The 12,317-nt window shown below is 32.9% G+C and overlaps 1 protein-coding gene across 2 annotated transcripts in view; it reads right to left on the bottom strand.

The window, feature by feature from the left end:
- LOC107153521 (cytochrome b5 reductase 4) overlaps positions 1–12,317 on the bottom strand; it is a 79,829-nt gene that overhangs the window by 32,301 nt on the left and 35,211 nt on the right. Inside the window, exons 6-11 of one of the 2 annotated variants that reach the window (XM_048804283.1) lie at positions 10,011–10,071; positions 8,619–8,676; positions 6,397–6,490; positions 5,809–5,871; positions 4,191–4,223; positions 2,779–2,901 (exon numbers count right to left, since the gene is read on the bottom strand). In XM_048804283.1, the coding sequence (XP_048660240.1) occupies positions 2,779–2,901; positions 4,191–4,223; positions 5,809–5,871; positions 6,397–6,490; positions 8,619–8,676; positions 10,011–10,071 (432 nt within the window). The remainder of the gene's footprint in view (positions 1–2,778; positions 2,902–4,190; positions 4,224–5,808; positions 5,872–6,396; positions 6,491–8,618; positions 8,677–10,010; positions 10,072–12,317) is intronic. The other variant, XM_015499068.2, reaches the window with a different exon arrangement.

Genomic DNA, 12,317 nt, shown 5'->3' with positions numbered 1-12,317 from the left:
AGTGGTGAGAGTAGGAAAAACAATTAGGTTAACTCTAGCTTATATAATAATTCAAAATATTTATAATAATTTTAAGTATTTTAAAGATGTTAAACTGAGTACATGCAGTTAGTTCCTTCTGAACCCCTCCAATAACAACAAAAAGGTTGTGTACATGTGGTTTGGTTGTTTTTTAAGGCATAAGAGAATACAAATAAAAGAAGAAAATATAACAAATTCAGGAGCTGACAAGGCAAAGAGATGTTTGGCAATTAACTCAGTGCACCCAAAAAAGCTGAATCCTAAATGAGAAGTATAAAAAGCCAAAAACTAAGCCACTGTAATACAAAATTCCTTTAAGACTCAGAAATTGGCAAGAACAACTATGTCGGGAAACAGAACCAAGGTGGAGCTGAAACCACTTTGTGGATGAAGGAAACAGGGATGCTCCCCCACTGCTCTGAAGTCCTCCCCTACTTAACAGAACCATATAATTGAAACTCTTCCATCCTGGCAAAATATGAGAAGTTTACTCACCAGAAAAGGTAAAACACATGGCCTCTGGATTGAGGCAAGTGCTCTGACACTGAGCCACAACCCCAGCCCCTGACTGGTGTCTTTTTAATGAGGCAAGTGCTCTGACACTGAGCCACAACCCCAGCCCCTGACTGGTGTCTTTTTAAGAAGAGGAAATTAGGACATAAGCACACACAGAGTGAAGACCAGTAAATACAAAGGGAGAAGATGGCCATCTACAAAAGCCAAAGAGAGAGGCCTCTGAAGAGGCCAATCCTGCAACATGTTGACGTTGAACTTTCAGCTTGCAGAACTGTGAGAAAATAAATTTCTGTTGATAAGACACTCAGTTTTTTGTAGATTGTTATGGTACCCCTAGCAAATAAATATAATCTTCTAAGAAAAAAAAGGGAAAGAAGTAAAGAAGGAAGGGAGGGAGGGAGACAGAAGAAAAGAAATTAAGTGATTTTTACAGATGTCAGCTTTCTTTACCCAAGGCTGGATGCAACAGTGGAGACTGTTTACTCTAGAGACAGACAAAATGCTGGCATCAACTTTTTCCAAAGAAAAGATCCAACTGTATAGTAAATATTACTGCCAACAAGCCATATTTACTACAGTTTCCCAAACTAAAACGTGAAATATTAGCGACAGTTAAGGATTAGTAAACATTCAAAGATAGCATTTAATATAAAGGGACCAAAAAAGACACAAAACAGCAAATAAAATTGCAGAACACAGAGGTTACATGGGGGGAAAATAAAACCTCTAAAATACTAATTCTTAAAAAGATTAAGAGAAGCTAATAAGTACAGGATGCTAAAACAAAGCAACAGAAATACAAAGAGGGGAGGGGAGGGGTACGAGGGCAGGAAAGAGGGTGGAATGAGATGGACATCATTACCCTAGGTACATGTATGACTGCACATATGGTACAATTGCTGCACTGTGTACACCCAGAGAAATTAAAAGTTGTGCTGCAATTGTATACAATGAATCAAAATGCATTCTGTTGTCATATATACCTAATTAGAATAAATTAATTTTTTTAAAAAGAAGCATGCATATTCTTCTCTTGTTATAAAAGTCTATAAGTGTTACTTATATCCTAGTTGATTAATGGCAGATATAACTATTTCTAATAGAGTGGTATTAAAAGTTTCAGTTATCTAAAAAAGAAATAGAGTTCTTAGAAGTTAAAACAGAGTAACTTAAAAAGCTAGAAGACCATTTAAAGGTGAAGAAATCTCCCCAAAAAGTAGAGTAAAAGGACAAAATTGAAATTAAGAGAGAAAAAGATAATTAGAAGACTGGTTAAGGAGGTTCAATACAAGAACATATCTAGAAAGCAAAAACAGAAAAAGGGAAGAAAAAAGATTAATGATATATTCTAGAACTAAAGGTCATACTCTTTCCTTAATGAAAAGATTGGCACAAAGGATGAACACCCAGCACAAAGGTTAAAAATAGATCCACATTATGGCATATTATTGTGAAATTCCAAAACACTTGGAACAAGCAGCAAACACTACCAATTTCAAAAGAAAAAAATATATGCACACGTGTATTATTATTAAATTATCATTTAATATTATTATATCAATATATTATTAAATTATTATGCACTCATATTTTTATATTAAACTGAGATAAAAAGCTTTTAAAAAAGAAAGGAAATGAATGGCATCACTCTTTCAGAGTAAACTGAAAACTGACTTTTGCTTGAGCAGAAAAATATAGCCAGGTGTGGCAATGCACACCCTATAATCCAATGATGCAGGAGATAGGAGGATTGCAAGTTCAAGATCAGTCTCTGCAACTAAACAAGGCCCTACACAACTCAGCAAGACCTTGTCTCAAAATAAAAAAATCAAATTGGCTGGGGATGTAACTCAGTGGTAAAATGTCTCTGGGTTCAATCTCCAATACAATTAAAAAAAACTGTATATATAGTTGGCATCTTTTATTTTTAACAAAACCCTGAAGAAATGAAAGCTTGAAAGTCTAAATAAAAAATGGACATCTTCATCCAACATACCATCATCACCTAATGATTTTGTTAGACCTAACTAAACATTATGTAGTAGACTATGAAATTTGACCTTTCTGAAAATTAAAAAAAAAAAAAAAAGGTTTTAACAGATAAAATGTCTCTTTCACACTTCCTAGAGATAGAAGGACTTCTTCAGCTCATCCCAAAGCAGCCTTCCAAACTCTGATACAATTCTGCAACTAACAACAATTTCATGAATGTAACGTTAATAAAATAATGGCACAGCATACCTGTATCTTTCTTTGGAATAAGTGAATTATGCTTCTCCAGTGGATGGCCAAGACATTTCCAAGATATATTCTCTGTCTTTTTTAAGACAATTTCTATTTTGCCCACATTCTCAACCACTCGAACTGAAAAGAACATAAATTCCACTTGTATTATTGATACTAAAAAGATTTTAATTAAAAACAATCTTTCTCAAATAGTCAAAATGTTCTGATCTTATATAAGGACACCACTGATCAATGGTGAAAAAAATAAAATTTTGCTCATTTATAAACAACTGTTTATCCATTATATGTTACATTCAGCTTACTTTATTTTAAAAATTCAGATTGCCTTCTAATAATGTAGGTATTGACAGTTTTCATACAAGCTTAAAAGTCATGGCAGCTAATCAATACACAGTTTAAATTTAGATTTTTTTAATAGGGATAACACATTTATGTTACTATTGAATGGATCAACAAAAATGAATTTAATTTATTCCTTTTAACATTTCTTAGTTGGAACCTGAGGAATTCTTGTGAGTAAATTCAGTAGAAGGTAAGCCTAAAAATAAAAATAGCTTCAGGAGAGTATCTTCCCAGTAAATATGGGATGGATTTAATAAAATACATGTAAATCTTTGATAATTAAGAACCTTTTAGATTATATTTTTTTCTTTTTGAATGATTATTAACAGTTTAGAATATAGGTATAATAATAATAAAAATAGACTTCTATATACATTGATTTAAACTTGATGAGATGAACATGCTTTTAAAGACATTAAACATGTTTAATGTTTAAGCAATGCCTCTGCTCATTGTAAACTTGGAATCCAGCAACAATTTAACAACTTTCTAAAGCAGATTATAAAAATGGACTCAATTAAATGATTACTAATTTGAAGCTTAACCAAAATAAGAATAAGATCTTTATAGAGTTTACTATGTTATATGGAAAAGGGAGACACTGAACCAGTATAATATACTATGTGTACCTGGAAACCAGAAACTACGATTCTTCCATTGTTAAAAAGCTGTGTAACCCACACTGCACATTTAAATGCAACAATATTAGTAATTTAGTATGTTTTGTCAACATTATCCACTTAACTATATACATCTAAGAAAAATTTGTCTGGTCTAGTAATGTTTTTATGAGTGGCATATCAGTAGTACAGCAGAGATGAAGAATAGAAAGGAGACAGGAATTTTTTTTTTAATTAAGGAGAAAAAAGAGTTGAAATGAATAAAGACAATGGAAACAGGGTTGTGGAGAAACCAGGAATATATTTTAAAACTGGCATATGTGTTTATATAGAAAACATTACACCTTTATTTTGTAAAATGAAAATATATACAAGCAAACTAAGACAAATGCGGAGTTCTTTTTTTCTTCTCTCTCTTACATACATATTTTTTTGGTAACTTACCAGAAAAATCTTCCTGAACCTCATGGCTTAGCCCTGGGATAATAACAGTATATTAGTTAAAATCCAAAGTCATTTCATACAGTTTATGAACACTATATAAAATTATTTTATGTTACTACTTCAAATCCTTCAAAACTAGAAAAACATTCTGAAGAACTAAATGAAAGATATAATAATACACAATCATAGTATGTACTGACAATCCAACAGAGCCAGAAGGGAGTAGACTAGGAAGGCAGCACCTGACTGATGCGTGTTCGTCCCAGTGTGCACATGTGAACACAGGGCAGGCCTGAGTCTAGCTTGGTTTGTCTTTTCTTGGTGCTTTCTGTAAAGCTGACTATCCATTCAGTTACCAGAAATTTTTTTTTTCTTGAGGATCTGTGTGTAGCAGGCACTTCCCAAGTGTTGTGAATACAATGGTTAATAAAATAGGAAGATCTTTACCTTTATGGGATTTATATTCTGGAAGGAGGAGATACAAGAAATATTTTTGCAAATATCTGCTCTAAATTTCACTGTGTTAATATGGCTATCTAGAACTAAAACTAAAAAAAAAAAAAAAAAAAAAAAAATTGTATACTTGCACTCTTTCCAATGCAGGCTGGCAATCAAGAGTTAGTTAGTTATTTTTTTTCTTTCTTTCTACCTGTTCCACCTATTTATTTATTTTTGTGGTATTGGTGATTAAACCCAAGGGTTCTCTATCACTGAGCTATATTGCAGTCCTTTCTGAGACAGTTTCACTAACTTGCTCAGGTTGGCCTCAAACTTGTGATTCGCCTGCCTCAGTGTCCTGAGTCACTAGGATTGTATGAGTGCAAGTGCTCCCACCAAGAATTGCACAATTTTTAATGAAAAAAAAATTTTTATGTTTGTTCTAGTGTAAGGACCTTTAGTTTCCCCTACCTTAACTGTCCTGACTTAGAAATACAAAGTGCCTTGACTGCTGTGGGACCCAGCCAGCTACATGTTTTCCTCTGGAGGCTGGAACCTATGAAGGGGCCATTAATATTCCCAGGCACTGAAAAAGTCTATTGTCCAAAACACTGAAAGAAAGTAGCCCAAGCCCTGAGCCAAATTCCTCAAGAGCTTTTATAAATCCCATAACTCAATCCCCTCACTGAAGATACCGAGACAAAACATCCCTTTTCTCTGTTAGCCTCAATTATATGCTACAGCCCCTCTCTGTACATAAGCTCCCCTAATAGATGTTTAGATGAACCTCCAAACATTGCTTGGATAGCAATTAGTGATTGCTTCTTTGGAACTCCAATCAGCACCATCTTGAGACAGTTTGGCAGGGCCAGAGGGTGGGGGGCACAACTCCCTTCACTCCTTTGCTGGAACTCCCTGCCAGTGCTTTTGGGGCCACTCCAGAGATGAAACAGCTAGATGTACTGTTAGCTACAGTGTGAATAAAATTAATTACAAAGTGTTTGAAAAATAACAGATGCTAACACAGGGGTTTTACTTAAGGAGAAATCAGGACAGTGATAACAACTAATATAAACTTTTGTACTGTGATTAAAACTCTCCCATAAATGTCAATTAGAATTGTATGGTTGGTCTTTGACCATGAAGATACAGGGAGCTGAAGGATATAATGCAAACTTATAGTCTGGGCCGTTATGTTGCAGCCTCTGACTTCTCATGGCACAGTTGGTAAGGAATGGGCCACCTAGTGACAAATGTTCAGTAGGAGTATGTGACAAGCAGGCTTCTAGAAACTTACTTGTAGGTGCCAAGAACAAGAGATTCATCAAAGCTAAGCCAACAAATATTGATTCCGGTCACATCTAATTATTTAAACTTGGAAAGGTGAGATCATACTGCTATTTGTTAGCACTTTTATTAGCATAAAGAAATAATAGGCCAGAAGCAGTGGCTCATGCCTGTAATCCCAGCACTTTCAAAGGCTGGGGCAGAAGGATTTCAAGTTTAAAGCAACCTCAGTAACTTAGTGAGTCCATGAGCAACAGAGTGAGACCTTGTCTCAAAATAAAAATACTTAAAAAGTCTGGGGATGTTGCTCAGTGATTGGGCATCCATGGGTACCAAAAAAAAAAAGGTGGGGGAATCAAATCTATCAAAAATGACAAACGGAAGTAACAAAAGCAGATAAAATATTAGTTACCCAGACTATAGTCCAAGTCATTGCCATAATGAAAGGAGCTGTTTTCATTGATAAAAATATGGTACTCACCAATATGTATAAGATATGAATAATCCTTGATAATTGTTTCTGCTCTAAAGGAATCATTCTGATGATCAATTATTATTGAGTCTAAATGGATATCCTTTAACAGAAAGCATAAATAGAAAGATTAAATAGTTACTTTCCTGCCAAACTTCTACAATTCTATTTTTAATGTTATCAGTGAAAGCTCTCCTGGTGCTACTTTACAGATCCCCACACTAACTGCTACTCCTGGGTTTTTTTCTCTTATACAACCCAATTCTTTTCTTTCAAAGTACATTATCACAATTTAAATTATATATTTTTCTCTGTTTAATATGTACCTTAATCATCAGTCTCTAAACTATAAAATTAAGAGACTATCTTTAGAGTACTGCGAGACATCTAGTAGATATTCAATAAGTATTTGATAAACAAACAATGTGACAAAAGATTAGAATCAGATCAGAAAACAAGATATGTGTTCATTTTAATTTTTCCATTATTTTATGATGCTGGGCAAAATACATAATCTCCCAACCCCAGCTCATCCAAAAAAAAAAAAATGAGTTCATTAGCAAATTCTTAGAGGTTTCTAATTTTTACACAGCCTTGATGCAAAGTATTTTGGTACCTGTCACAGTGAACTCATTATTGCATGAAGAAACCTTCCCCTTTCCCTTAGCCTTCCACCCTCTATGTCCTATTGCTATTAATAGTAGGAGTGGACACTGCCCTCCTGGTTTTAGACCATGATAAGAGGCTACAGCAAGAAGTAGGAGGAGGCAGGGCAAGCTGTGTCTCTGGCCCTCCTGGCTCTATCAAGCCCAGGCTGGTTACTCCTGCAGAATGGTTAAACCATACTGCAGGGGTCAGAAGATCCACTGGTTCAGATGTGATTCTGCTATCACAGAAGTAGAGTGAATTCTCTAAAATTCCTATATGTCAAAACTCATGTTTAAAGATAAATGTGAAATTTGGGAACCTTGATGTTATTAGAGGATATGTTTAGAAATATTCTAAGTTGTTTGCTTTTTTATTCAATTTTCCAACTGGATTGTAAGCCCTGTAAAAGCTAGGTCTCTATGCATCTGGCCTATTTTTTTTTTTAAATTCTCACTGGCTCCTAACTATTTATTAATCTTTCTGCAGTTCAGTTTCTTCATTTGTAAAATAAGTCTAATATCATCTGTTTTATAGGGTTGTTGGTAGGTTGAGTAATAACATGAATACAAATATTTTACAGAGAGAACAGAGTCTAGACTTTTCTGAATTAGGAGAAAACATGTCAATTTCATTCAGCACAGACTTTATAATCAAACTGTAGGCTAAAGAAATACCAAGTATATTTTGGTCTTGATTATCCAAATATTTTCCTAGTTTCTCCATACTATCTGGCTAACAAAGATCTAAGTTGTTTTCATGATATTGATTTACTCTAATGAATTTGTTTAAAGCTATAAATGTTTGGTACCTGTATATTTTACAAAGAAACATTAACAAGAATATAGTTTAGTACTTAAAAGAATTATAATTTTAGCAATAGTACCAACTATTATTAGATCCCTGTCATCTAAGGCAATGCCTCATACAAAAGAAGTGTTAAACAAAGACTTGGTGAATCAATTATCTCCTTAACTTTAGTTCAAAAGGGCATCTCAATAAAATTAGTGGTTTAAACTAAAACCACAACACTAAATCTTACTAATCCCAATGTATGTTTAGGAAATTCATTCTTGTAGTGAATTTAACTAATATTCACATTTGTCATCCATGCCTTAAAAAAAATCACAGAAAAGCACATAAAATACTTCCCAGTCTAGATTTTTAAGAGGCTATAGCATGGCTAGTAAGAACACACATGCCAGGCAGGAGCCACACTGCCTGGGTTCCAAACTCTAGATCTGCCATTACTGTGTAGCTTTGGGTAAATTATTATCTTTTTCCTTTCTTTGTTTGTAAAATAGGGATAATAGCAATATCTACCTCACAGAGTTGTGAGAAGTAAATAATATAAGAAAAGTGCTTAGAAAAGGACCTGGCACATGACTATCATTTATGAGTATTTATTTTTTCCCTGATTTTTTAAAAATATTTTTTCCAATATTTTATTGGACACAATAACTTTATTTATTTATTTTTACATGGTGCTGAGGATCGAACCCAGTGTCTCACATGTGCTAGGCAAATACTCTGCCACTGAACCAAAATCCAGCCCCTTTTCCCCTGATTTTTAAAAACATGTTTACCTTTTGTTTAGTATATATGACAATGGTGACTAGAGAGTCTGTTTGGAACCAGTCATAGCTGTAAAACATTAAGAAAATAATGAATATTCATATTGATAATGATTAACATTAAATCATTAAATGTTTAAAATTTATAGTGAGAAATATAATTCGTTAAGTTAATCTTTTTCTAAAATTAACAGTGGTGTTAACATGTTACAGTATTCATTAGATAGCTGACAATTATTTCTAAATTTAAAGTATCTAAACTTCCATGTATTTGAATAAAAACAAAATAACCAAGATAAGACAGTTATGAAAAGGTTACACATCTTCCTGCTAAAATCTTTTATCAGAGTAATAACAGAATAATACATGCTTTGTTAACAAGCATGAAGAAATCTACATGCTGTTACTTTCACTCCTTGTCATAAGTACATTGCTACAATAGAAATTAACTCATCCAGGTTGTTTAAAAGGTCTATAATAAAACTTCAGATAAAATGAAGTCTTCTGTTTTGCTGTAGCTATTGATGAAATCAATACTGTTTCTGCACTTATTACCTACACACAGGCAACAATACATGAATCTAGAGCAGGCACCCTTAACTTAAAACTGTCATAAAATAACTTAAAAGTATAGCAGAAATGCCTCTGTAAGAATAATATTAGAAAGCCGTGGGGAGAAAGGCAGGAAGAAAAAGAACTTCAGAGAACACAGAGGGTCCTGAGAGCATTTGAAATGTCATCAACAAAAGTGTACAAGTATTGCTTAATTTGGTGTTAACTGTTTAAGACAACTAGTGTCTAATACATTTTGAAAGATTTCCATTAACAATTGATAAAAACAAACTAGATTTACCAAAAAACTGTATTGCTGAATTATGGTATGGTTATATCATGAAAAGCAAACAAAAAACACTTTCACAGAATAGTTGAAGACCTAAGAAATTGCTCACAAAATATACTATAATACCAATATTACAAAAACAGAGTTATATGAAATAGGTATTATATAAACCAAACTGGAAGGAATAAGTCAAGTGTTAAGAGTATGTAAGTTTGGGTGGTTACAACTGATTTCATCACTTACTTTTGTATTTCTTTGTATTTTTATATTTTTCACATTTTATACTATGCATGTACATTTATATAATCAGACAAATATTTTTTAAAAAAATTTAAGTGTTGATATTTAAGATGGATCAAACTTCAGTTATATTTATAACTCACATTTAGGGAAATGCTCATTCTCCAACAATGCGTGATAAATGAGGCACTATAATTCATGAGTCAAAAAAAGAATGATTAATAGTAATTAATACATCAAACCCAGAACTACTTTCTTTTTATGATGTATGCATTTTGTGTAGAACAGATTTAGCTTTGATAATGTAAAACAAGCATGTATACCTTGGGGAACTAGGACCTTCTTTGGTAGATATGTCTGTCATTTGGCTCTTGGGAAGCAGGCCTTCACAAAGAAAAACAAAATAGCAACAATTCATCTTAACAACATTAAATTTTTTTCAGTTAACTTCTTATTGATATTCCATAAATATATAAAAGGATGTAAAATGAATTTTCATACACTAAAACATACCTTTATAGCCAGCACCCTCTTCAATCCTCTTTCTAATAGCTGCCCCTCCCAAAAGGACAGTCACTATTATGACTTCTAACACCACTGATTACTTTTTGCCTGTGTTTGATAACACCATTAGTGTATTAAGATGCCCTTTTCAACTAAAAGGCACACAAATAAGTCATAAAATGCACTCTCTTTTGGCCTGGCTTTTTTGTCTTACATTAAGGACATTATAGTTCTTTGGGCAAACAAGCAAGGTTGATCCATGCTACTGAATGCACCAGTAGTTTGTTTGTTTTCTTTTTGTTACTGAACAGTACTACACTGCATGAATATATAACAATTTATTCCACTGAGGGATGTCCAAATTATTTCTATATCGGGGCTATTATGCATGGTGCTGTTATAAATATTCTTGCACACACATATGTATATTCTTAAAGAACATATAACTACATTTCTGGTGAGCATCTGAGGTTTATGTATGTTTAACTCTAGTAGCTACTGCTAAGCAACTTTTCAAAGTGGTTGTACTAAATTTATAATTTTTGCCACATTGAGAGTTCCAGTTGCTCTACTATCTCACTAACATGGAATTCTTTTCTATTTTACTCCTTTTTTTTTTTTAATTGTTTTTTGTTTTTGGAGTTGGAAAGCTGGTTTTTATTATTAATTTTTAAAACAGAATAACATAGAAGCTATTTTGATATATTTATATAAGCATGGAATATATCTTACTCTAATTAAGTCTTTACTCATTCTTGTGGGTCTACTTCAGCATGGCATTTTAAAGGTACTGTGATGCTGACTGTTTACCACAAAACTATAGGTGTAATAAAAGGCAGGGCAAGCATTATTCTTTTTTCTAAAATGGCAAATGCAAGAAAAGATAATCTTACTAAATCATTTAAGAAGTGCTATAAGATATAAATTTATGTGAGAAAAAGCCATCAACAGAATTCATACATTATAAATCAATTTTCATCTTATATGACTTGATTAGGATGAGAAAATCTGAATTTTAGCACAGTGTAAGCACTGTGATCTTATAAACCACTGTTTCCTCTTCCCCAAAACTCATGAGACAATTTCCAGACCTTCTTTAAAAAAACTACACAGTGAAATAAGCCCAATCCCCAAAAACCGAAAGTTGAATGTTCTCTGATATGGGGATTCTAACACACAACAAGCAAGTAGGGGTGGACAGAAGTTTAGTGGAACAGACAAAGGGGAATGAAGGGAAAGGAGAAGAATAGGAATAGGAAAGACAGTGGAATGCATGTGACACAACTTTCTTATGTACATATACAAATATATCACAATGAACCTTCACATTATGTACAATCACAAGACTGGGATCCCAGTTAGAATAAGATATACTCCATGTCTGTATAAATATGTCAAAATATACTCTATTGTTATGTATATTGAAAAGAACAAATTAGGGCTAGGGTTGTGGCTTAATGGTAGAGCACTTGCCTGGCATGTGTGAAGCACTGAGTTCAATTCTCAGCACCACATATTAAAAAAAAGTCCATTGACAACTAAATACATATTAAGATATATATTAAAATACATAAATGTATATTTAAAAGAACAAATTTTTAAAAAACTATACAGTACCATAAAAAGTACGACATTACATAGAGTAATGTCATATGCCAAAGAAATGTGTCTTGATTTCAACATTTGCAAAAAGAAAACCAAAAACAAACTAACCAATCCTACAATATCTTTCTGGATAAGTTGAAAGAATATGGGGTAAATGTGAAGTGGAAGAAAATAAGTAAGTAAAATAAGGTGGATTGAACAAACATTCTCCCTCCCTAAAATGTTGGTAATGATTAACAGTGATTTGAAGGTATTAGGTCTCTTGTGGAATATGAAAGTAGTCTATCCCACTCAGTATTTTAAGTAACTGTTGAAATAATGACACAGAAGGCATGCAAATCATATTCACAAACACACAGACTTATCAAATAGATTTAAATGAGTCAAAGTGTGAGGCAGCTAATAAATATAGATAAGTATTCTAATACTATAGGATACAAGTTACAAGTGGTAATGATGCTAGACAGATTACTTCTGGAGTATTATTTTCCTTTTTTTTATATTTGTTCTAATTAGTTAGA

This window comes from Marmota marmota, unplaced genomic scaffold, assembly GCF_001458135.2.
Source record: "Marmota marmota marmota unplaced genomic scaffold, marMar, whole genome shotgun sequence".
Classification (NCBI taxonomy): Eukaryota; Metazoa; Chordata; class Mammalia; order Rodentia; family Sciuridae; genus Marmota; species Marmota marmota.
The sequence above is the reverse complement of the archived record's forward strand: the minus strand, read 5'-3'. Positions and strand labels throughout refer to the sequence as shown.